Raw genomic sequence first — 27186 nt, forward strand, 5'->3', positions numbered from 1 at the left:
CCGGGTTTGGCTAGCAACCGACTTCTTCAATCAAGGTATTCTTGTTTCGATGGTCCAAGAGTTTGGTAATCGTTTCATTCTTCAATCACTTGGAAAAATTGTTGGACAATTGTTTCTTTTTAGTAACGACCATATTTACCTGATCAAGCAGATGGGTAAATCAAAAATCAGACCTAAAGCTAGCCCAAGTAAAAGTGAAACAACAAGCGTAGAAACTTTAAGTTGATTAAAGCACATTCTATACTAATTATCACTAATTAACGTGTAATATATAAAAGAGGAACTATTTCGTGAAAAATTTAAACTATGACCAAATGGATGTTAATCATGTTAAAACTCACATAAGAATTAAAAGCTTTTATTCCAATGAACTCAATTGATTTTTTAATATCAATAATAATGAATTATAACGATAATCACCAACAATCTTCACTTATTCCAGATCGATTTTAAAAAATTTCAATATCATACAGGATGAAAAAATCATGAAAAAACAGCATCATCAATCTTTTGGCTCCTCAAAGGGGTAAAAAGGATGATTCTTGGTAGCATCAAAAGTAACCATACGTTGCTCTCTATCTATATCTCTGATAGCATCCATTTCTGGTCCGGTCAGCTCAAAGTCAAAAATGGAAATATTCTCGACCAATCTGTCTTTATTTGATGTTTTTGGAACCACAGAAATTCCTCTCTGAATGTTGTACCTCAATGCAATTTGAGCCCACGTTTTATTGTATTTATATGACAATTGTACCAGAACGGGGTCTTTTGATAAATTTGAAGATCCTCCTTTACCAATAGGTGTATAAGCGGTAACATGGACACTCTGGGATTTACAGTAATCAACCAACTCTGAAATTTTTCTGAATAGTTTCTACGAGATTGTTCGAAGTACTGTGAGTAAACAAACCTTCCAATGTTACCGTATATTCCATTCATAAGAATATTCATTTTTTGTTAGATGATTTATTCAATCAGCTTTTCTTGGAAATAGTCTGGAACTATTAAAAATATCAAGAATATTCTCTCACTTTCATCATTTAATCTTTTAGATATCAAGTGAAGCTGATCTTGATCATTTAATTAACCAAATTGATCTTGAGTTATATCTAAGATTCAAATATTCTCGATTGATTCTCAGTTAAAACGTTTAAAGTATTTTCTTATTATCACCATCATCTTTTAAGATCAGCAATTTAGCTGAATTAGTGATTACTGTTAAGTATTATTAATGCTTAATAATCATTTTTATTATGATGTGTTTAGGGATAAAAGAGTTTAAATGATTGATTTGATGACAATGGCAATTTCTTGTCTGAAGTACCTTCTTCATTACCTGAGCTTCCTAGGCAAAAATATTTTATCAATAAGACAACAGTCCAGCTGAAAGCCTACTTCCAAAATATGACCAAAGCTTGACGCTTCAAAGCTATTAAATACTAGTAACACTTAATAATTGTACTAGTTAAAATAGTTAAAACTTTCATTTATAAACATAACTCCATATTCAATTCAAGGTTTGTTTTTGTTCAATATGTAATCTTTCATCTTTCTTGCTCGATCTTTGATTTGTTTTATTAACCTTGATTCGACTTGATTTGTATTCAATAAATCACTTTCATACACCAAATTGAAATAATCACCTTTTCAATCAGCACTACTAGCAAGATTTAGACATTTAAAGATTGCAGACTACTTTGTCATACAAATAAGATTAGGTCATCATTTCCAGCCTGTTGCAAAAACATGATTGCAGTCCCAATAGTGTATAATAGGTTTTCAATACTTACAATGAACTTTGAATTTCAGGCGATTAAAAAAGATTAGAAAATGTCTTAAAGCTGTTTAAAGACAAATTTGCCATTAATGATGGTGATGAAATTGAGGACCTTTGGAAATCAGAAAATGTATAATAGCATTATAGTATTATAGCAGTATAATTTTACGCGTGATTTTTATAACGTCGTGTTTAATAACGGATTGGCTTCTTCGAAGATTTTATTCATTTCATAAAGATTGTCTTATGAGACCGGAGAGAGCTCTTTATCATAAGGTGTTCTGATCTATCAGAATTATTTAACTAATTGAATGTTGATTAGACCTGAGAAGATCGCTGTTTTTTAGGATCGATACGGATCGATCTCGATGAAAATCGAGCTAATCTGTTTTACATAAAATTAGTAGGTATATTGAACTATTAGAACTATCTTTAATGTAACTAATCGTATTTTAATTTTTTAAAACTTCGTTGTGTGTTGTTGATAAAATTGTATAATTTGAAATTAAATGGGAGGCCACAACCCAGTTGATTGGACCTGGGTACAGAACAAATGTTCCGTCATCTAATTCACTTGAGGCTTCTGGATTTGTAGTTTTCTCAGGATAAATTGAGATTCTATCGACAAAATTTACAATATTAATTATAAAGTAATCGTCTTTTTCGATTGTCGGGAAAAGTGAAGCAGTTTCAGGATCCAGCTCAAGATTTATAGCCAATTGCGGTATTAAAGAGCCTTCCTCAGAGAGTTTATAAGCCCCATTCATCAAAAGACAACGAGCAGCTCTTATAAGGTTGAGTTGAAACTCCTTGTCTGAGTACTTATCTCTGGCCTCTTTGGTTAGATTGAATTTCATGTCTAGATCAATGTGTTTCGAATCGATCCTTATTGGTCCATGCAAAGTGCTTGTTTCATTCTTGAATAAATAGAGATAAATATTGTCATTGGAATCGAATTGCACTTTGCACAATTCACAGTATCGATGACGAAGGATACTATCATTCCTCCATAGTCCCCATGGTTGGTCTTTCACGGTGTCTTCACGATTCATAGATTGTAAGTCAACACTGGTTTTGATATTCATATAATAATTGACATAAGCTGTAGCAGGTTCATCCATTCTATTTTCACATTGACTCGATATTAAATGAATCAAAGACAAAACGATAAATTGAATAAAACAAAATTTTGAAGCCATTGGCAGTTAGGATTTGAAGTTACAGAGTTTGAAACAAAAAACAAATAAACAAAATACAATTTGTGTTTATTGAGCCCAGTTCGGGATAAAATGCCAACACACAAAAGTCTCCATTTTTTAGCCAAAATGGTTTTTGGGAAATAATCTGATAATCGAGAGGATCTGGTGATAAGTTACAAGTAACTTGACCGGTTATTCAAGTCCATTGAAAAATTTGATGCAAAAACAAGGAAGTGTCGGAAATAAAATGCTAAATTTTCATTTTAAATACATTAGTTGCCAGCTAGTGAGCATTAGTTGTCCATTCAGATGATATTCAATTCCTAATTCAACCAAATTCAATGGATTTTCAAATTTTGTTTTGTTTTTCTCTATTGTTTCCATTTTCTTCGTTGATGCTCATAAAGGAGATAAAATCTGGTTCTGATGTGAATAAATTTAGAAATTTCATTAGACTATTTCATGGTAAGTCTATCTGATATTTAAATATTTCATCCAAATAATCTTATACCTTGAACCTAATGAACAAGTTTGAAAAATAAGTAAATGTTATCAATGTGAAATGAGGATGTCAAAAGTTTCCTATTTTCCGATCACTTTTATAATAATTTTTTATTATGTATTTTTTGTTTGCTGATTTCAATAATACAGCTTAGAAAATTAAGTTTCGCCCATCAACATTTAAAGATACGCATCTGGATTGATAAGACTAGTAAATCAATTGTAAAATCAATGGAGATTTTGATTAAAACTAATCTTATCGATTTAGATGCGTATCATTGAAGCTTGATGGGCGAAACTTAATTTTCTAAGCTGTATAAATCATTTCTCGGTCAAAGTTACCGTTCAAGAGATTTGAGGATAGAGGAATGCAAAAACTTCATGATTGAAAGTTAGAATTTAGTAAATTATGAAAGTGGTCTGAGTTTGGGCAATTTTCTCAATTCATTTTGACATCCTCCTTATGGGACAAAAGAGTAACATTCAACTGATTGTGGTGATTATCAAAGAGTAAGATTATACTCTTTGGTGATTATGACGATGAAAATTTTGATAAATATAATGCATTTTCACATCATTGTCCATTTTAATCTTTATCTTCATCTTATCAATATCTTTATGGTAATAATCACCACACTCAGGTAGCTAAATATTACTCTTGTGCTCCCATTTCACATTTAAACAATAAAATATGTAAAAATTATTCCCTTCTAGCGGTCACTCCACCGCGATGCTTCTGGAGCAATGCTACTTACGATAGATATCCAAGTATAATTGGCTCAAAACTTTTGGAAGAGGATGTGGTGATTCGCACTTTTCCAAGTGAAGCAAGTTTGTATCGTGAAAATACCGAATTAACCAAGAAAATGAGCATGGAACTGGAAAGCTGTTATGGTTTATCGAAATCATCATTTGATAAGACAGACGTCGTCATGTTGACATTGATAGAGAAGGATATTGATAATGTTACATCAAATATTATTAAATCTATCAGAGTTGATCCTCTTTCAGTTGATTTCTACCCTCACAAACTGCCCATGGAACAAGTCAAGGAATATGTTGAATTTTTCCGATACAGTCCAGACAAACCATTTTGTAAATCTGTCTGCAATGATCTAAACAGAGGTATCGAAGTAGATGTTATAAGTTACAGAGAGTTTACACAAAGATGCCCGAAAATTAGTTGTCCAGCTTTTCTAGAGGAAACGGATTATCCGAAATTAATGGCAGAAATGGAAAAATTCATCAGAACCATGAAATATCTCCTTTTATTAGTCATTCCATTGCCTACAGAGTTTTGGATTGCAGGACAATGGACAGTTCTTGAAATTGATAACAAAACTGCTTCATTATTTCCAAAATTGACTGAAAAACATTACTTTATTGTCACTTTCATTGATAACAAGAAAAAACAGACTAAAGCTCGAAAAATTGATGAATGCAGAATTATTTTGAATTAAACTCAATTCATTATGCTCGCTAATTTTTCGCTAAACTTTTTTATTACAATCATAAGGTAGTGGAAAGAAAAATTTAGACATAAATTGTTTTGCTGATTATTCAGCAACCAGATTACTTAAAGAATTTATTTTTGTGAATTTTAGTTAATTGAATACTCATAATACACCCCAAGTAGCTACTTTCGCTATTCAAATTCTATCTCATGAAAAAAATCGAAGAAAGTAATCTTTGTCAAACTTTTCATTTTTTGAAATTTAATATTATTTCCAATGCAATTTTTCGCTAACTCCTTGTTTAATTTTCAAATTTTTGCCTTTTTTGGCCTTTTTATGATTCAAAAAGATTGAATCTTTTTCGTAAATTTTAAATTATAGTTTTTTGCATAATTTGGTCTATGCTGAAGATCTTAATCAAGTTTAAAGTTAAACTCGGATAACTATCGACCTTTTCTGAGGCCATTTTCAATAATCCGCTTCTATTTGCCGCTCTCGAATTTGTGGACTTTCACCAAGTCCTTTGACGATTTCAAAAATTATTTATTATGAATGGTTAAGTTGCCAGTTCGATATCTGAAAAAATGGTGCCCTTAAGTCTAGCCATTCTGTCGCAAATAAATTTTGAAATTATGTCTAAATTTTTATTTCCACTACCTTACATTATTAAAATTAACTTCATTAAGCTTGAACCATTATATAAGATTTTGATTATAAGATTAGACAACATTTGAGTCTTTAAATGTGGATTGGATTTATTGTATTCGGTGAAAAGAAATTTACGATCGAAGCTCAGCTTGTTTAATGGTGCAGTTTCATCTATTTACAATTGTTTACACCAAATATGCTCCAAGTAATGCTTTGGCATTTGATCTTACCTATTTATTGTTGTTAATAATTTTGATTAACTAGTTTACTGTTTTTTATTGCTATTTTTTGATAAATCATTATGTCCGTTGGATCAGGAGCAGATGATTAAGCCTCATTGCGTTCCTGAGAGTTACAAAATTCATCATTTGAAAAGTATTGAAGAATGCATGAGGTTGGGTTATTTTTTGGTAAACACTACGAGCCATTGATTCAGTTCGGAAATTAATGAAAAAAGCTCCTGAAATGAAAATATAAATACTGAAAGTTGACGTTTCTGACAGCTTCCCATTTTTTAGTCCGATAATAAGTCAAACCAAATGTTTTGGGAAAAATAAGCCCAAACCCAGTAAGCCTAGCCATTAGCCGAATTTGTAATGTCCCAACCCGAACGATTAATCATATTCATCAAGTAGCCGAGACATAATCTTTAAGCGTTGAAATTAAGCACAAAATCATCTTTGAACTCTTTCATAACACGAACGTCATAGACAAACTGAATTCTTTCGTTAACTAGTTCATTTGTAGCTATTTCTGGGATAAAAGTAGCAATGTCCTCTCTGGCTGAAGCACCTTTTTTGTTGACAGTTTTGCGAATAAATAAGGTTCTCGTAGCAAATCGATCCTTATTCATTCTGGTTGATGCGTGATTGTGGAGTAAAAAAATAAAGCAATGGGTAAAAATAGATTAGCCACAGCGATATGAGTCTATGAGTTTTTAATGGTTAATCGAGAAAATAAACTTTTACCTCTAACATAATTTCCCATTAAATTGATAGGTAAAATGATGAAAATACAAAGTACCGATATGATGGCCAGAAAAAAGATGAGATGTCGCAAAAATAAGAGATAATTCAAAGCGTCAACGCCACGTCTCTCGAGAATGGCTTCATCTGAGATTGAAAAAAATCCTCCTAGATGAGTTTCTTTTTTATCCGACTCGGAACTTGCACGACCCTGTCTCAAATTAAGATAATTAAGTTTTTGATTAAAAAAGGGTGATTGATGAAGCGATTCTTATATGTAAACAATCTACAATTTTAACTTCATTGAATGCTACAGATTTTGATTCATTCGTGGTTTTGATTTCATTTGCTAATGTTGCTTCAACACTGTGAAGCGACGGTTCATGTGATGTCTGACTCAAAGAGTATATAGAGGTAGCACGCAATGTTAACCATCTTTTTAGATGAGAAAAGGAGCAGAACGCGACGGCGCCACTAGCAATCCTTTTAATTTTTGGAATTTTTTCATCTCTTTTTCTCTGCTAACTCCTTCTTTTCCTGCGTCTTTTAACTTTCTTATCTCTCTTATCTATAGCTCTCATTACAGTCTGAATAGCAAATTAATAACAATACATATTATGTAAACCCATCTATACAATATATAAAGTCAAAGCATCAAATTTTTGCGTCAAGATTGTGGTCGAACTGAGCGGGTTCTAAGAAAAAAAATTACACAGCGTGAAAGCCCTAATTCAACTACAACGACGAAAAATTGATTCGATACCTCATTTGAATATTAATCTTGAGCTGGATCCTAAAACTGCTTCACTTTTCCCGACAATCGAAAAAGACGATTATTTCATAATGAGTATTATAAATTTTGCCGATAGAATCAAAATTTATCGCGAGCTTGGTGGTGAGTTAGCTACTATGATGACTCATTGGGAACCAGGTTCGATCAACTGAATTGTGGCCTCTCATTCAATTTTAATTATACAATTTTATCACCAACACACAACGAAATTTGAAAATTATATCAAACACAAATTAATGAAACATGCTGCCTTTGCGGCTAAAACCTAAAGCGTCAACAGACAAATCAGTCGTCTGTTGAGACCGGTGGTCTTTTCTTTCCAAAGGAGGACCTGCAATTGAATAGGGAAAATTGCGTGCTAAAATATTTTCGCGCAATAAACTTTTTTGAATGTACTTTGACGTAACCTTAGTATTTTGACGTTGTACTAACTCTGAATATTTGCGCATATAATAAAATAGCATTTTCATAAGAAATATTGAATATTTACATTTTTATCTAATTGAAAACAAGCCGCGAAACCAGTCAATTCTATTCATAATTCATAAAATACAATTAAGCATACTGAATAACATGGCTTTTAGATTTAATTTTGTTCAACTGTAGAACTAGATTTCATTTTATTTTTATTTTTTCTCATTGACGATAATTTTTTTCATTAAGAATCTGATGAGTCTTTAAATGTGGATTGAATTTATTGTACTTGATAGAAATTTTGATAAGTCATGATCGCTGAAACCTCTAGTTTATTATTATCTTTTTACATACAAAAACAAAACAAATAAAATATATAAATATTACGCTAACATCGCACCTACTGTCCCGACTAGGACGTCCCGTTCTGTTTTATCGTAATGTCATACAAATACGATAAAACGTGAAATTTCTGTGGTTTCGAAAACATCAAATGGAGACAGATTGGTCGGAAAATTTCAATTTTTGACTTTAAGCTGACCGGATCATAGAATTGATTTGGAATAGTGAAGATTGCTGGTGATTGTCGTTATAAAGCATTCGTTGATGTTAAAAAAATCAATTGAGTTCATTGGAATAAAAGTTTTTTATTTTTAGGTGAATTTCAACATGATTAACATCCATTTGGTCATAGTTTAAATTTTTCGGGAAATAGTTCATATTTTATATATTACACGTTAATTAGTTGTATTTAGTATAAAATATACTTTCATCAACTCAAAGTATCTACGCTTGTTGTTTCACTTTTACTTGGGCTGGCTTTAGGTCTGACTAATTAAAATTATTAACAACAATAAATAGGTAAGATCAAATGCCAAAGGATTACTTGGAGCATATTTGGTGTAAACAATTGTAAATAGATGAAACTGCATCATTAGAATTGTTGAGAAAAACATGAAATTAATCTTTCGGTAAGTTTTATTTGAAACTTGGCTTGGATATGCAGAATGATAAAGAATATGACGATCCACGAAATATTTAATGATGATAAATATTAGGCCTAAAAATAGGGGGAAACAAGAAGAATAATGAATAAATAAATTTGATTTGTTCACTAATTCAACAATTGAATATTAATTAAAATATCATTGTTATGTAAAAATTATTAAAACAACACATGAGGCCCTTTACTGTGTTTGGTTTAAATCGTATGTTAAATTAACGCTCCTTCTTGTGTCCGTCTAACTAGACTGTTACCCTCTTATCTATAGCTCTTATTACAGTCTGAATAGCAAATTAATAACAATCTAAAACGATCACATTGGATTTTAATGCTATTAGATTAATTTTGAAAATGTAAAAAAGGTAAGGTAATTAACGCAAATAATTTTTTAATGCATGGAATAGTTAAGTTTAATTAGGCCCATAATTGTATCAAAAAATGTTTCATTTCTGCAAATCAAAAATTTACAGAAAATTACTTTTGACGGAGACAGCTTTAAAGAATGAAGAAGACAGTGTTAATATTGAAGAGGACACTGGTCGTAAAACTTAACTTTAATCCTTTAAGAATGGGTGAGACAATGTTAAGAATGAAGAGGACAGTGAAAATTTCGAACAAGACACAATTTTAAGAAATAACTTCTTTCTAGGTACATTTATTAATATAAGACTGCATATGCTTATTATAATTTTTACTGTCATCAAAAATTTTAACCACAGCTATATCATTCAAGTCGCTACTTTACCAAATGAGTAAACATTATAATATTTTTAAATATCTTTTTTGTAAAAGGAGTTTAAATTTTTGATTTGCAGAAATGGAACATTTTTTGATTTAATTATGTGCCTAATTAAACATATACTATTCGATGCATTAAAAAATTGTGACGGTCACAGTTAAGTTAATTTTAAGTTGACCCTTTTTTGTTAACTTAACCCTGAGCACTAGTGAATTACAATGATTACAAAAACTCTGTTAATCAATCACATTTCTAATTACTAAAACACCGAATTAACCAAGAATATGAGCATGGCACTGGAAAAATGTTGTGGTTCATCGAAATCATCATTTGATAAGACGGACGTCGTCATGTTGACATTGATGGAAAAGGATATTGATAATGTTACATCAAATATTATTAAATCTATCAGAGTTGATCCTCTTTCAGTTGATTTTTATCCTCACAAACTGCCCATGGAACAAGTCAATATAATAGTTGATAACCTTTTACAATGGAGCAAAAACGATGATGTTTGTAAATCTGTCTGTAATGATCTAAACAATGGTTTCAAAGTAAAACCTAGAGATTACGATATGTTTAAAAAATTTTGTCCTAAAATTGGTTGTCCAGCCTTTCTGGAGGAAATAGATTATCCGAAATTATTGGCAGAAACGGAAAAATTCCTCAGAACCATGAAATATCTCCTTTTATTTGGCCATCCAGTGCCTACTCGGGTTTTCTGGGGGCCAGCACAAGCGACAATTCTTGAAATTGATCAAAAAACTCTTTCATTGTTCCCAAAATTAACTGAAAACCATTACTTTATTGTCACTTATATTGATACCAAGACAAAACAGACAAGAACTCGCAAAATTGATGAATGCAGAATCATTTTGAATTAAATTTTACACTCAATAATTTTCCTCACAACTTTTTTTATTAAAATCATATAACATTAAAATTAACTTATATTATTACATAAATTCATGTAATGCTTTGAGCAATGTATCTTATCCTTTAAATTGAAAAAATACTATTATTAGTATTCAATCCATGTATCCATCAAATTATGTCCCTACAAACAAAAATAGTTTCAGTTTGGCAGAAATTGATTTTTACTCGTTTTTGCCCATTTGTCTTTAAGTGTAACAATTGCTTGATTGTTTCTTTTTAGTAACGACCATATTTACCTGATCAAGCAGATGGGTAAATCAAAAATCAGACCTAAAGCTAGCCCAAGTAAAAGTGAAACAACAAGCGTAGATACTTTGTGTTGATTAAAGTATATTTTGTACTAATTATCACTAATTAACATGTAATATATAAAAGAGAAACTATTTCCCGAAAAATTTAAACTATGACCAAATGGATGTTAATCATGTTAAACTCACAAAGCATGCAAATCTTTTATTTCAATGAACACATTTGTTTGTGTTTCAGTTCCGGGTTCGGCTAGCAACCGACTTCTTCAATCAGGGTCTTCTTGTTTCGATGGTCCAAGAGTTTGGTACGCGTATTATCCTACAAGCCGTTAAAATAATTGTTGGATATATACAATTGAGCTAATTTATGACAATGTGACTGATACTATAGACGACGGGGATGGAAAAATAGAGTTAGATCAGTTTGGGCGGACTAATTCTATGGAAAATTTGATGAGCGATTTGCCAGACAAATTTCCAAGTGCAAATGTATTTAGAAAAATGGTCAATCATCTCAAAAGAAAGGGCTTTGTGAAAGGCAAAACACTATTTGGGATCCCTCAAGACTGGCGGAAGTCAGTGAGTAAGTGTTTAATTTGATTTAAATTATATAAATTGTCTATAAATGTGACAATTGCTTGATTGTTTCTTTTATGTAACGACCATATTTACCTGATCAAGCAGATGGGTAAATCAAAAATCAGACCTAAAGCTAGCCCAAGTAAAAGTGAAACAACAAGCGTAGATGCTTTGAGTTGATGAAAGTATATTTTGTACTAATTATCACTAATTAACATGTAATATATAAAAGAGAAACTATTTCCCGAAAAATTTAAACTATGACCAAATGGATGTTAATCATGTTAAACTCACAAAGCATGCAAATCTTTTATTCCAATGGACACATTTGTTTTTTAATATCAATAATAATGAACTATAACGACAATCACCAACAATCTTCACTATTCCAGATCGATTTTAAAAAATTTCAATATCATACAGGATGAAAAAATCATGAAAAACAGCATCATCAATCTTTTGGCTCCTCGAAGGGATAAAAAGGATGATTCTTGGTAGCATCAAAAGTAACCATACGTTGCTCTCTATCTATATCTCTGATAGCATCCATTTCTGGTCCGGTCAGCTCAAAGTCAAAAATGGAAATATTCTCGACCAATCTTTCTTTATTTGATGTTTTTGGAACCACAGAAATTCCTCTCTGAATGTTGTACCTCAATGCAATTTGAGCCCACGTTTTATTGTATTTATATGACAATTGTACCAGAACGGAGTCCTAGTCGGGACGGTAGGTTAGGTGCGATGTTAGCGTTGTATTTATGTCTTTTATTTGCTTTGTTTCTGTTCTAAAACATTTTGTGAAGCAATTTCGCTATTCAATTGCAGATCCTCCTTAGGAAAGGAATGACCATTGGTCTCAACAGGCGACTGATTTGTATGTTGTTGCTTAAGGTTTTTGCCGCATATTCAACATTTTTTATTAATTTGTGTTTGATATCATTTTATGAACTATCTTTAATGTTAACTAGTCGAATGTTGATTTATTTTAAATTTCGTTGTGTGCTGGTGATACAATTGTATAATTTAAAATTGAATGAGAGGCCACAATCCAGTTGATCGAACCTGGCTTCCATTGAATCTCCAAAACAGTTGACAAACCAGTAAGCGCGCGATAAATTTCGATTCTATCGACAAAATTTATAATACTCATTATGAAATAATCGTCTTTTTCGATTGTCGGGAAAAGTGAAGCAGTTTTAGGATCCAACTCAAGCTTAATATTAAAATGAGGTATCGAATCAAATTCATCAGAGATTCTATAAGCCTTAAACATCAAAAGGCATCGAGCATATTTCATAAGGTTAAGTTGAGATTCCGTGGGATAAACGTTGTCTGAGTAAGTATCTCTGTCTTCCTTGGTTAGATTGAATTTCATGTCTAGATCAATGTGTTTCGAATCGATCCTTATTGGTCCATGCAAAGTGCTTGTTTCATTTTTGAATAAATAGAGATAAATATTGTCATTGGCATCGAATTGCACTTTGCACAATGGACAGTATTGATTCAGGAAAGAGGATTGAGGAAAGGCACTATCATTCCTCCATAGTCCCCATGGTTGGTCTTGCACTGTATCTTCACGATTCATAGATTGTAAGTCAACAAAGGTTTTGATATTCATATAATAATTAACATGAGATGCAGCAGCTACAAAATTTTCATAATCTAAGCATTGACTTGAGATTGAATGAATAAATGATAAAACGATGAATTGAATAAAATAAAATTTTGACTCCATTGGCACTTTTGGTTTTAAGTAACTACAGAGATTGAAACGAAAAAAAGATTAAATAAAGTTCGGTTGGATTTTAATGAATCCAGTTTGAAATAAAATGCCAACACACCAAGATCCGGATAATGTAATACTTCGGCCCAAAATGGTTTGAGGCCAAATAAACGAGACCTAAATCTGGTTATAAGTTACAAGTAATACAAATAAATACATATGTATGAGTATCATAAGTTACAAGTAACTTGACCGGTTATTTAAGTCCATTGAAACACTCAATGCAAAAAGAAGGAAATATCGGAAAATAAATAGATACATAAACTAATAGCTAGTGAAGTGAGCATTAGTTGACTATTCAGCTCTTATTCAATTCCTAATTCAATCAAATTCAATGGATTTTCAAATTTTGTTTTGTTTTTTTCTATTGTTTCCATTTTCTTCGTTGATGCTCATAAAGGAGATAAAACCTGATTCTGATGAGAATAAATTTAGAAATTACCATCTATTTAAGAGTAAGTCCTATTGATATCTTAATTTCTCTATTCAAATAATCTTACACCTTGAGCCGAATCAACCTCAAGTTTAAAAAATGAAAATGTTATCAATTAAGTTACAGCAGTTAATTCTGTATCCATGAGGTTAATGTTACAACTTGTATTGTAATCATTACAACAATAAGTAACAAGGCTCATAATATGAAAAAATAAGCCTCAAGACTGTTTCAATCTTGACTTACTTTTCATAAAGATGCCAGTGCTTTGATGTACACAAATAATGTGACATTAACCTTATAGATACTTTAAACAATAAAAAATCAAAATCATTTTCCCATTTAGTGGTCTTTAGACCGGACGGCTTCGAGTCTCTTAGAAGTCCAAGTATAATTGGCTCAAAACTTGTGGAAGAGGATGTTGTGATTCGTACATTTCCAAGTGAAGCAAGTTTGTATCGTGAAAACACCGAATTAACCAAGAATATGAGCATGGCACTGGAAAGCTGCTGTGGTTCATCGAAATCAGCATTTGATAAGACAGACGTCGTCATGTTGACATTGATAGAGAAGGATATTGATAATGTTACTTTCAACATTATTAAATCTATCAGAGTTGATCCTCTTTCAGTTGATTTTTACCCTCACAAACTGCCCATGGAACAAGTCAATATAATCGTTAATACACTTTTAAAATGGAGCAAAAACGATGATGTTTGTAAATCTGTCTGTAATGATCTAAACAGAGGTTTGAAAGTAAAATCTAGCGACTACGATATGTTTAAAGATTTTTGTCCTAAAATTGGTTGTCCAGCCTTTCTGGAGGAAATAGATTATCCGAAATTATTGGCAGAAACGGAAAAATTCCTCAGAACCATGAAATATCTCCTTTTATTTGGCCATCCAGTGCCTACTCGGGTTTTCTGGGGGCCAGCACAAGCGACAATTCTTGAAATTGATCAAAAAACTCTTTCATTGTTCCCAAAATTAACTGAAAACCATTACTTTATTATCACTTTCATTGATACCAAGACAAAACAGACAAGAACTCGCAAAATTGATGAGTGCAGAATCATTTTGAATTAAATTTTACACTCAATAATTTTCATCTCAACTTTTTTTATTAAAATCATATGTTATAAAAATTAACTCCACAAGGCTTATACTATTACATAATTTAATATTTTTATCAACAATTCTAGTGATGCAGTTTCATTTATTTACAATTGTTTACACCAAACATGATCCAAGTAATGCTTTGAGCAATGTATCTTATCCCCCAAATTGAAAAAAATACTATTATTAGAATTCAATCCATGTATTCATCAATTTATGTCCCTACAAACCAAAATAGTTTCAGTTTGGCAGAAATTGATTTTTACTCGTTTATGCCCATTTGTCTTTAAGTGTGCCAATTGCTTGATTGTTTCTTTTTAGCAACGACCATATTTACTCGATCAAGCAGATGGGTAAATCAAAAATCAGACCTAAAGCTAGCCCAAGTGAAACAACAAGCGTAGATACTTTGAGTTGATTGAAGTATATTTTTTTACTAATTATCACTAATTAACGTGTAATATATAAAAGAGGAACTATTTCGTGAAAAATTTAAACTATGACCAAATGCATGTTAATTATGTTAAAATTCACATAAGAATAGCAAGCTTTTATTCAAACTAACACAATTGATTTTTTAATAAATCACCAACACTCCAATTTTATGATCCGATAATAAAAGTATAAAATTGAAACAAATGGTCAAAAATGGGTAAAAATATATTTTTTCAAAGTTGAACTCAGTTGGTTTGCAGAGACATAAAAACTGAGTCATTCGTGAGGTTTAAAGATTTCTCTGATCGACAGTTTTCGAGAAAATCGATTACTTCGATCACTTTTTGCACAACTATGGAAGCAGATTTATTCATAAAACTCATAAATCTGATGAAACTTTTGATGATAAACCAGCAAATTTACTTATTTTGAGAAATAGAATTTTCATTTTTATGTAAAAGAGATTAGTTCGATTTTCAATTGAATCGATCATTTTCTGTGACCGTTGCAGCTAAAGAGCTGAATTTAATTATTTATCCATAAAAATGATTGGCTCACATCATGGACTGAATACTTTCATTTTATAAACAGCTGTTTACAAAATGACGGAGCAACGGAGCTATAGCTAGTTAATAGTACCAATGGACTCAGTTTTCACAGTCTCTGCAAATCCACCAAGTCTCAACTCTTTACTCAAATGTTCGAGCCTTTGGCAGCATTCTTCACATTTCATGTGTAATTTTAACCAGAAAAATGGTTCATTTACCAAGAAATGGGTTGAGATGAGCTCATTTTGTTGAAACAAGTTGTTGCTCACGGATTTACAGTCCAAATATTATACCATTACCCAAATGCGCTTATGAAAGTTATTAAGTCGAATTAAATTATAAATTAGTAAAACATCAAATTGGTGAGGCCGATTCTCGAAATATTAAGTCTCAAAGTTTTAAAGCCAATGGCCAAAATCAAGAGAACAGTCGATAAATATATGAAATCTGTCAATTCATGATATGAACCAACAATTTTTATTGACAAATAATAAGTTTCAGCTCTCTAACTTTTGCAGTCACAAAAAGCGATTGATTCACATGAAAATCGAACTAAACAGAGTCTGAATTTGAAAAAAATTTATTTTACCCGTTTTTTGCTCATTTGTGTCAATTTATGCATAAATGTGACAATTGTGTTGATTGTGTCTTTTCAATAACAACTCTAAATTAAAGTAAGTACCAGAAGCACTAGCAAACACCATTTGGTGTTATAACCTAGGTACGATTCAAAAAGAAGGATAAAATGAACCCGGAGAGAGTTATTATTAGAAGGTATTTTGATCAAACAGAACTATCTTTAACGTTAATTTAGTCGGGTGTTGATTTTATTTTAAATTTCGTTGTGTTGGGGATAAAATTGTATAATTTGAAATTGAATGAGAGGCCACAATCCAGTTGATCGAACCTGGCTTCCATCTAGTCTCCAAAACAGTTGACAAACCAGTAAGTGGTTTCCAAAAAATATATACAGCAGCTGACTCACCATCAAGCTCTCGGTGAATAATGATTCTATCGACAAAATTTATAATACTTATTATAAAATAATCGTCTTTTTCGATTGTCGGGAAAAGTGAAGCAGTTTCAGGATCCAACTCAAGATTAATATTCAAATGAGGTATCGAATCAAATTCATCAGAGATTCTATAAGCCTTAAACATCAAAAGGCATCGAGCATATTTCATAAGGTTAAGTTGAGATTCCGTGGGATAAGCGTTGTCTGAGTAAGTATCTCTGTCTTCCTTGGTTACATTGAATTTCATGTCTAGATCAATGTGTTTCGAATCGATCCTTATTGGTCCATGCAAAGTACTTGTTTCATTCTTGAATAAATAGAGATAAATATTGTCATTGGAATCGAACTGCACTTTGCACAATGGAAAGTTATTTAGCTGAGGAAAGGCACTACCATTTCTCCATAGTTCCCATGGTTGGTCTTTCACTGTGTCTTTACGATTCATAGATTGTAAGTCAACACTGGTTTTGATATTCATATAATAATTAACATGAGATGCAGCAGCTACAAAATTTTCATAATCTAAGCATTGACTTGATATTAAATGAATCAAAGATAAAACGATGAATTGAATAAAATTAAATTTCGACTCCATTGGCACTTTTTGTTTTGAGTAACTACAGAGATTGAAACGAAAAAAAGATTAAATAAAGTTCGGTTGGATTTTAATGAATCCAGTTAGAAAAAAATGCCAACACACCATAGATAATGTAATTCATTAGCCAAAGTGGTTTTTGGGAAATAATCTGATAATCGAGAGGATCTGGTGATAAGTTACAAGTAACTTGACCGGTTATTTAAGTCCATTGAAATACTCTATGCAAAAAGAAGGAAATATCGGAAAATAAATGTTGAATTTTCATTTTATATACATAAACTAATAGCTAGTGAGCATTAGTTGACTATTCAGCTCTTATTCAATCCCTAATTCAATCAAATTCAATGGATTTTCAAATTTTGTTTTGTTTTTCTCTATTGTTTCCATTTTCTTCGTTGATGCTCATAAAGGAGATAAAATCTGGTTCTGATGAATATAAATTTCGAAATTACCATCTATTTAAGAGTAAGTCCTATTGATATCTTAATTTCTCTATTCAAATAATCTTACACCTTGAGCCGAATCGACCTCAAGTTTGAAAAAATGGAAAATGTTATCAATAAAGTTACAGTAGTTAATTCTGTATCCATGAGGTTAATGTTACAACTTGTATTGTAATTATTATATTACAACAATAAGCAACAAGGCTCATAACATGAAAAAATGAGACTCAAGACTGTTTCAATCTTGACTTACGTAATCTTTTCATAAAGATGCCAGTGCTTTGATGTACACAAGTAATGTGACATTAACCTTCTAATAGATATTTTAAACAATGAAAATTGTAAAATTTTTTGCCCATTTAGTGGTCTTTAGACCGGACGGCTTCGAGTCTCTTAGAAGTCCAAGTATAATTGGCTCAAAACTGGTGGAAGAGGATGTGGTGATTCGCACTTTTCCAAGTGAAGCAAGTTTGTATCATGAAAACACCGAATTAACCAAGAATATGAGCATGGAACTGGAAAAATGTTGTGGTTCATCGAAATCGTCATTTGATAAGACGGACGTCGTCATGTTGACATTGATGGAAAAGATTATTGATAATGTTACTTTCAACATTATTAAATCTATCAGAGTTGATCCTCTTTCAGTTGATTTCTACCCTCACAAACTGCCCATGGAACAAGTCAATATAATAGTTAATACACTTTTAAAATGGGACATGAACGATGATGATTGTAAATCTGTCTGTAATGATCTAAACAGAGGTTTGGAAGTAAAACCTGAAGATTACGATATGTTTAAAAAATTTTGTCCTAAAATTGATTGTCCAGCTTTTCTGGAGGAAATAGATTATCCGAGATTATTGGCAGAAACGGAAAAATTCCTCAGAACCATGAAATATCTCCTTTTATTTGGCCATCCAGTGCCTACTCGGGTTTTCTGGGGGCCAGCACAAGCGACAATTCTTGAAATTGATCAAAAAACTCTTTCATTGTTCCCAAAATTAACTGAAAACCATTACTTTATTGTCACTTTCATTGATACCAAGACAAAACAGACAAGAACTCGCAAAATTGATGAATGCAGAATTATTTTGAATTAAATTTTACGCTCAATAATTTTCCTCACAACTTTTTTTATTAAAATCATATAACATTAAAATTAACTTATATTATTACATAAATTCATGTAATGCTTTGAGCAATGTATCTTATCCTTTAAATTGAAAAAATACTATTATTAGTATTCAATCCATGTATCCATCAATTTATGTCCCTACAAACCAAAATAGTTTCAGTTTGTTAGAAATTGATTTTTACTCGTGTTTGCCCATTTGTCTTTAAGTGTAACAATTGCTTGATTGTTTCTTTTATGTAACGACCATATTTACCTGATCAAGCAGATGGGTAAATCAAAAATCAGACCTAAAGCTAGCCCAAGTAAAAGTGAAACAACAAGCGTAGATGCTTTGAGTTGATGAAAGTATATTTTATATTAAATATCACTAATTAACGTGTAATATATAAAAGAGGAACTATTTCGTGAAAAATTTAAACTATGACCAAATGGATGTTAATCATGTTAAAACTCACATAAGAATTAAAAGCTTTTATTCCAATGAACACAATTGATTTTTTAATATCAATAATAATGAATTATAACGATAATCACCAACAATCTTCACTATTCCAGATCGATTTTAAAAAATTTCAATATCATACAGGATGAAAAAATCATGAAAAACAGCATCATCAATCTTTTGGCTCCTCGAAGGGGTAAAAAGGATGATTCTTGGTAGCATCAAAAGTAACCATACGTTGCTCTCTATCTATATCTCTGATAGCATCCATTTCTGGTCCGGTCAGCTCAAAGTCAAAAATTGAAATATTCTCGACCAATCTGTCTTTATTTGATGTTTTTGGAACCACAGAAATTCCTCTTTGAATGTTGTACCTCAATGCAATTTGAGCCCACGTTTTATTGTATTTATATGACAATTGTACCAGAACGGGGTCCTTTGATAAATTTGAAGATCCTCCTTTACCAATAGGTGTATAAGCGGTAACATGGACACTCTGGGATTTACAGTAATCAACCAACTCACAGTTGCTTAAATATGGATGGACCTCAAATTGGTTAACAGCTGGTTTTATGTTACAGTTTGCAAGCAAGCGTTCAAGCTGATCTATGTTGAAGTTGGAGACACCAATTGATTTGGCTAAACCAGCCCTGAATACGTCTTCCATACCTTTCCAGGTTTCTAAGTAGTCAACATCAGAGATTTTAAGGCCAGATTCAGGATCATTACTATAGCCCATAGGCCAATGAACCAAGTAAAGGTCAAGATATTCAAGACCTAAATTTTCTAGACTTCTTTTGCAGGCTGACATCACTTGAGATCTTTCATGGCTATCATTCCAACATTTAGATGTTATCCAAATATCTTCTCGCTTTAATTTGCCTGAGTCGAGAATTCGGTTAACTGCTTGACCAATTGGACGTTCATTTTCGTAAATCCAAGCTGCATCAATGTGTTGATAACCAGCCTCCAATAAAGCGTAGTCGATAATATCTTTAACTTCTTCATCCTTCATTTTATAGGTACCAAGACCAACAGCAGGAATCCTGCGACCATCTGATAATAGAAACTTCATTTCTAATTAAATCTTTAATTTGATTGAGGACGAAGCACTTGAAATTGTTGGGGCACAAATTTAATGTTACAAAATCGTTGGGATCAATGACAATGAAGACAATAAGATGTTGATATCAATGAGTTAACTTTGTCTTATAAAAAATATTACGTCAATATTTGTAAATTATTTATTTTTCCCCAGCAAGCATGAACGATTTCAAAAGCTGTAATGTTTGCCTTTAATAAATTCTTGTATCAGAGATAAACCATTACGTTCTTGTGTTTTTTAAAGAGCAAAGAGTGAATACTGATTTTAATGATTAGAGAGTTTAATGATTACTTGATTACTAATGAATCATTAGTAATACAATAATTGCTTACTCTTTTTCACTACCTGTTTTATTCACTGATTAACAATTTTCCGAGAAACAATGAAAATCATTAAATGTTTTGTATATTTTCAATAATCAAAACAATAAACAATACGAATCTTCGTTAGAGTAAATAATTGTGACTTTATTGACAAGTTATCCGATTTTAATATTTTATCATAATATCGGTAGTTGTAAAATTATCTCTAGACTAAAACATCATTATCAATATTTGCATTTACTCAATTAATCTCTGAGCCAAACAATCATTTGATTGATGAAAAGTTGAATAGAAACATTGAATGCATTTAATTTAACCAACTTAACTTTAACTGTGGACCAAGTAACATGTCGATCCGATGACATTGAATAACAAAAAATATCGTATTACAAAGTTGATACGCCAACAATAAAAGATAACGAAAATTTAGCTTTGGTTAAGCAACAATAACTGTTAATAGTGTTCATTTAGACTTCTTGAGGGCCTCAAATCTTTTGGTTAACTCTTCAAAGTCTAAATCTGTTTTGAGCTTGACTGTTTCTTGTTGATTAAAGTCTTTTTGACTAGGGAGCTCAGGTAAGGAAGAAGGTACTTCAGGTAAGAAATTCTCAATGTCATCCACATCATCGTTCAAACTCAATATGTTATTATCTAGTTCCTGTGGTTTAATTTTATTTCCATTTGATGTTGATACGGCGAGTTCATCAGGAATTGTTGAAGATGGTGATGAATTTGGAGGAATTGACGGAATCAAAGGTGGATTAGGGTCATTCGATTCAAGATCCAACAAAAATTTATCCATAATGTTCAAATTGTTTGCATTAAGTATGGTTGGGTCTGGCTCATATGCTAAATCCATGCTTTTTGAAATCTCTGGAAAAAAGAGAAGATATTCAGAATTAGACTAGAGTTGTTTTCAAATTTATATTATCAATTATCTTACCGACTAAATACTTTTCGACTAAGACTTTAGGTGGAATTTCAACACCCAATCGATGAAGAAGCTTTTTATTCACTCTTCCCAGTGAATTGTCTCGAGCTGCAATTGCAAACTGTTTACCATACTTTTTAGACAGCAGATCAGCAACAACTTTCAATTCTGGACAGCCTTCAATCTTATGGGATGCCCAAATGATGGATGAAATGGCTTCGACCAATCCTTCATCAACTGTTCTCATTTGTTCAATCATACCAAAGCGAGTCAATAAAAGATCACAATACATTTCAAGCATTTCAAAAGCTTCAACCAGATAGTCTTCCCTTATGATGTGTTCAACACGGATTCTGGCTCGATCGATTTTACCAGTAAATATGTAACTTCCAATTTCTGTTCTTGATTTTTGAGTCAGTTCTGTTTTCTTTTTACCAAGCAGTCTCAGTCTTTGAATCGAAAGACGCAAATTGGTCTTTAATTTAGTGAAATTGGCTGAAATCGGGGGAGCCATTTTTGATTCAATGAATATTACCAAAAGGGTTATTTGGCTGGCGATACAATTTGCTGTGTTTACCAGAAATCACTTCCTCTTTAATACAATCCAGAGGTTTGTCGATGAGCTCTAAATTAAGAGGAATAAGAGAAGATTAGATTACATTATTCGGTTGAATCATTAATTGAACACACTGGGGTACAGTAGAATGAATGTCAAAACAAAGCTTCAATCTGGATAAAAGACATAATGACATATAGCTTTGATGCAATAAACAAAATCACAATAAAAATTGACAATACAAATATCGTAATGAATTAGCATATGTTCTATCTCTTACCTGAATAATTAGTACACTAGAGAAGTCTTGTATCAATATTAACGTTGAATTTCAAGGTACCAGCATTAAAAACACAAATAAATGATAAAAAACAATAATAAACAATCGAGTTAAATTAATAGTGACGTTTAACTGTAAATAACAATTTCGCTGCTTAGTAACACACTTTTAGGTTAAATTTGAAATTACTGGCGGGAAAAATGATATTCACTCATGTAATTGCGTTTTATTAGAGTTACATTATTAAACTCAATTATCTTCTAAGAGATCATGAATTGCGTTAAAAAAATTCTGAATTTTATGAATATAAATAGTATTCAACAATTAAGAAACTTAAAAAGGCAAATCGTGAAAGTGTGACCTTGCAATCACAAAAACCCAAAGCAACAACAGACAAACCAATCACCTGTTGAGACCGGTGGTGGCTACTTTCCTAAATTGATTGCTTTTTCATTTTTACTTCTGTTTTTTAATAGTCAGTTTTTTTAGTTATTAATCCAAATCATTGAATTATTTTTCAATATTTTTTAGGCTTAAAGCTTACAATTAATGTAAATCAATTTGATTGGTTTGATAATTGGCCTAATAGAACGTTAATCACCTTTTTCTTTTTCATACATGGTTTGTGAATATTGTTAGCCTTGTCTCTGGTGGCAAATTAGGATCTTTTTGATCGCCTGAAATTCAAAGTTCATTGTAAGTATTGAAAACCTATTAACCACTATTATAATTAATGAAACAATGTTTTTTCAACAGGATGGAAATACGATTTAATCTGATTCGAATGACGAGATTGCCTTCAATTTTCAAATGTGTAAATCTTGCTAGTAGTGCTGATTGAAAAAGTGATTATTTCAATTTGGTGGTTGAAAGTGATTTATCGAATGGATAACAAGTCGATTCAACGTAATGTTAATAAAAACAAATCAAAAATCAATCAAGGAAGGAAAAGATTCCACATTGAACAAAAACAAACCCTGAATTGAATATGGAGTTATGTTTATAAATGAATGGGAATATAAAGCAGTTACTTTTATGGTGGATCCCAAAGGTGATGATGAACAGAGCACAAATGTTGATGAAAAAAGGCTGGATGTTGGCTTAAAGGGAGTTGCAACCTTTTTTTCACATCCAAACCATTTTCATCAAAAGTTTTGCTCTCTGTTCATCATCATCACCTTCTTAATTATCATAGAGTAAGTATCTTTACAGTTATGTTTTCATGAAAGAAAAGACAATCGTTTACATTCAAACTGTGTTCGTACTTTTGGTTTAGTATCAAACTATAATTGTGTTTCTTGTTTCTGTGTTTTTTACCCGTTGTTATTTCAGCTTGTATTTTTCCGTGGGACTAAGTTAACATCAAACGCTAAACAAAATGGAGGCAATCAAGAAAAAGATGGCGTCAATCAAAATTGACAAAGACAATGCTTTGGATAGAGCTGATACCGCTGAGAATCAGTTGAAAGATGCTCAATCACGGGTCTCCAAAGTATGATCTATTATCACATCACCATATTGATGAATTCAATTAAATCTTGGACCATTGATTAAGTTTCTATTGTTATTGTTTCTTATCAGGCTGAAGAAGAAATTCAAGGACTTGAGAAACGATTAAATCAAATCCAGGAAGAGCTTGCAAAGGCTACTGCTGATTTGGGTAGAGCAAATGAAGATCTTGAAACTAGAGAGAAAACTTTACATGCTGTAAGTTTTTAACCTGAAAATCATAATTTGTTCAATACCATTGAGTTTTACAATTGTCTTAACATCTCAGGCTGAAAATGAATTGGCCTCATTGTCAAGAAAAGTCCAACAACTCGAAGAAACATTGGAAAATACTGAAGAGAAAACTCGAACCGCTCAAGTTAAGTTTGAACAAGTCTCCCAAGCCGGTGAAGAAAGTGAAAGGTAATTGACCAATGAAACCTGTTCAAGTTATGATTATTCACTGATTTCGCTAAATTTTATTTCTAAAATGAACAGATTACGTAAAATGTTTGAACATCGTTGTACCGTTGACGAGGAAAGACTAAAAATCTTGGAATCCCAGCTCAAAGAAGCCAGAAATACCGTTGAAGAAGCTGACAAAAAATGTGATGAGGTTAGAATTGGACATTTTGGATTTTCGTTTTAAACATTTCTAACCAATCATTTTAATACAATTTATTCTTAATTATTTCATTTCAAAATTATAGCTTGCAAAGAAAGTAGCTGAAGTTGAAGATGATTTGGAGCGAGCTGAAGAGCGAGTTCAAACTGGTGAAGTGTAAGTAACATTTTTTTACCACTGAATTTACTTGATTGATATGTAAGATTAACTGTTTTTCATCATCTCTTTGAACAGAAAAATCTTGGAATTAGAGGAAGAATTGAAAGTTGTTGGTAACAATGTCAAATCTTTGGAAGTTGCCGAGGAAAAGGTAAATCGTATTAATTAATTGTCAATAGATGGTGTGATTGGTAGGTTAACATTGGATCAGATCATCAGGCATAAACAGATAATTTTGTTTACTCTTGTTTTTTTAGTGTTAATTGTGTATTTTTACATTGTTTTTAGCTTAGTAATCAAATTTTCTTGAGATGTTTACTCCCAGTTTGACTTGTGGTTAGAATTGTTGAAAGGTTTAAATTGATAGCCAGTGATATTGTCATGAAGTGTCAAGGAAAATGACTAGATAATGTAAGCCAAAATAATCGGATTATTTAGTGTTCATTTCAAATGATCCCGAAATGAAACTAAATAACTTGAATTAGTGATAATTATCAGAATATCAATGAAACTATTCAGTATAACTTTAAAGTTCCAATCTCAATTTCAATTAGGCACATTGACTGGCTAAATGCCCAATATTGTGAGATACTTTTCCCACTTTTCATGCGTTGTCAGCATCCAGTTTTCTTACACTCTTTTATCCTGCATAATAATCTTCATCATCTCGGTTGTTCATCAAATGTTCAAAGACAATTGTTCCAGACATTTTATTGTAAAAGGCAAACTGGAAGGGAACAAGCATCTTAATATAAACATAGTGATGACACAGAAATAGACTGAAACATCTTGAAAGGAAGAAATCAGAACCATTCTGGTTTTGGTTCAGTTGATAATCACACTTTTACTCCAACAACAAACAAAAGTATAATAGGAATAGTTGAACATATTCAACCTTATAAAAAATTTTGGCTAAGAGGACCAAATTTTATGCCAAATCTTGAGATTAAGATTTGAATTTTTGATTTTCATCAGATTTTGTTGGAAATTTTTTCTTCTTTTTTTATCATCATTATTTTCATCTTAATAGGGTTGACAATCCATGAACACTTTTCCAAGATTAAAGCAAAAGGAAACACAAGATGAATTGATTATCATCTAGTTGATCATCCATCCAAGACTGAATGAAATACTGATTAGTTTAATTATAAGGCCTTTAAGGATAGTCATTGAGAGACATCTAACTTCCTTCCTATTCAACAAGTTGATTTAAATTATCATTGATTATAAGCTTTCGATCGATAGTTAACAAGACTTCAACCAAATTGAAATCGATTGATTCAATACCTAATACAATATGCTAAGATCAAAAATTTTTAGTTGATTTATTGCTTTAATTATGACTCGGGATTCTGACTTTAATAACAATCACTATTTCTGAAGGTAAACAAGACTGAAACTTGTTAGTTACGGTGTTTATTGCAGGCAACTTAAAATAAGTTTTTAATCAGATGAAATCATCTTCCTTTAATTATGATACATTTACATGACATTAACTGTTTTAATTAACGACATTTTACTTTATTTTTAATACTGTTATTCCTGTTATTTCAACAGTCACTTGCCAAACAGGATGAATATGAGTCCAACATTCGTCAACTCACAACTCGACTTCAAGAGGTAAATATGATTCACATCTCAATTTTGCTCAAAAACGGTTTCTCGTAACATTGCAATTCATTTAAACTTGGTCTAATGATTTATTTATTATTAAACCAAAGATTGTTAATGAACTTAATTTTAAATGGTATTTTTTATCTTTCCTATCATGTAGGCTGAAGCAAGAGCTGAGTTTGCTGAAAGGACCGTTCAAAAGCTTCTCAAGGAGGTTGACAGATTAGAAGGTGAGTTTCCAATGCAATACAATTTATTGGATTTTTTTCATTGAAGCTTTTACTAATTATAAACTATTCATTGCTCTTCAATTACAGATGAATTGTCTCATGAGAAGGAGAAATCAAAATCTCTTACTGATGAAATGGATCAAACTTTTGCTGAATTAACTGGTTACTAAACTTGATGATTCTGAGAGTGTCAACCACCAAGCCTAAAGATACAAGCCAAAAAGAGAAACTTAAAACCAAGACAACCAAAAAAAACCGAAAGCCTTCAAGTTATCATAAAATAGTCAAAAAATGATATTAATTAATTCCTTTTGATCGTTGAAATGATAACCTTGCCATGCTATCTTGAAATGCTTCATATCATTTTCTGGAACAATTGAAACAATAGATTATTATTAGTAGTTACACCGATCATTAATATATTAATATGCAAAACAAAATGAAAAAAAAGGTTGACTTGAATTTCATCTTTTCTGTACATCTAAAGTGTAGAGAGTCAACTTTTTTTGCTATTTCTGGTTAAATATCATAATTAAATTGTTATTAACACAAGTTAATAATGATGCTTATAATTTTTACGTGTAAAATGAAATCATTTGTATATATTAGTCTTGAAATAGATAAGTATTTGTGTATGAGCAGCAGGATAATATCTACATGTAAGATTC

General features: G+C 31.4%; 4 protein-coding genes and 1 long non-coding RNA gene across 6 annotated transcripts; 3 read left to right on the plus strand and 2 right to left on the minus strand.

Moving 5' to 3' along the window:
- The first annotated feature begins 3256 nt into the window (after positions 1–3256).
- LOC107371664 (uncharacterized) lies at positions 3257–4960 on the plus strand. The gene is made up of 2 exons (XM_015939807.3): positions 3257–3441; positions 4192–4960. The coding sequence occupies exons 1-2, from the start codon at positions 3318–3320 to the stop codon at positions 4935–4937; spliced, it is 870 nt and encodes a 289-aa protein (XP_015795293.1). The 5' UTR covers positions 3257–3317; the 3' UTR covers positions 4938–4960.
- A 12472-nt stretch (positions 4961–17432) lies between these two features.
- Positions 17433–18878, plus strand: LOC112539962 (uncharacterized). Its single transcript, XR_016199538.1, has 2 exons — positions 17433–17649; positions 17991–18878. It is a non-coding gene; the product is annotated as an uncharacterized LOC112539962 (long non-coding RNA).
- Positions 18879–19379: 501 nt separating this feature from the next.
- Positions 19380–20282, minus strand: LOC107371497 (1,5-anhydro-D-fructose reductase-like). Its single transcript, XM_089269308.1, has one exon. It carries the CDS (start codon positions 20280–20282, stop codon positions 19380–19382), a length of 903 nt encoding a protein of 300 aa, XP_089125434.1.
- A 476-nt stretch (positions 20283–20758) lies between these two features.
- On the minus strand, positions 20759–22523 carry LOC107371851 (IST1 homolog). Its single transcript, XM_015940010.3, has 3 exons — positions 22403–22523; positions 21579–22191; positions 20759–21508 (listed from the first exon to the last, which is right to left on the minus strand). The coding sequence occupies exons 2-3, from the start codon at positions 22078–22080 to the stop codon at positions 21099–21101; spliced, it is 912 nt and encodes a 303-aa protein (XP_015795496.2). The 5' UTR covers positions 22081–22191; positions 22403–22523; the 3' UTR covers positions 20759–21098.
- Positions 22524–23550: 1027 nt separating this feature from the next.
- Positions 23551–27075, plus strand: LOC107371684 (uncharacterized). Of its 2 annotated transcripts, XM_015939832.3 has the most exons (10): positions 23551–23598; positions 23735–23894; positions 23984–24109; positions 24180–24313; positions 24389–24506; positions 24601–24671; positions 24750–24825; positions 26232–26294; positions 26449–26518; positions 26606–27075. In XM_015939832.3, the coding sequence occupies exons 2-10, from the start codon at positions 23781–23783 to the stop codon at positions 26686–26688; spliced, it is 855 nt and encodes a 284-aa protein (XP_015795318.1). In that variant the 5' UTR covers positions 23551–23598; positions 23735–23780; the 3' UTR covers positions 26689–27075. The 2 variants fall into 2 exon arrangements, with proteins under 2 accessions (XP_015795318.1, XP_015795319.1); XM_015939833.3 differs by lacking the exon at positions 23551–23598 and having other exon boundaries at positions 23624–23894.
- Positions 27076–27186: the final 111 nt, after the last annotated feature.

This window comes from Tetranychus urticae, chromosome 3, assembly GCF_039701765.1.
Source record: "Tetranychus urticae isolate SD_2017Ah chromosome 3, NJAU_TeUrti_SD_1.0, whole genome shotgun sequence".
Taxonomy (NCBI): domain Eukaryota; kingdom Metazoa; phylum Arthropoda; class Arachnida; order Trombidiformes; family Tetranychidae; genus Tetranychus; species Tetranychus urticae.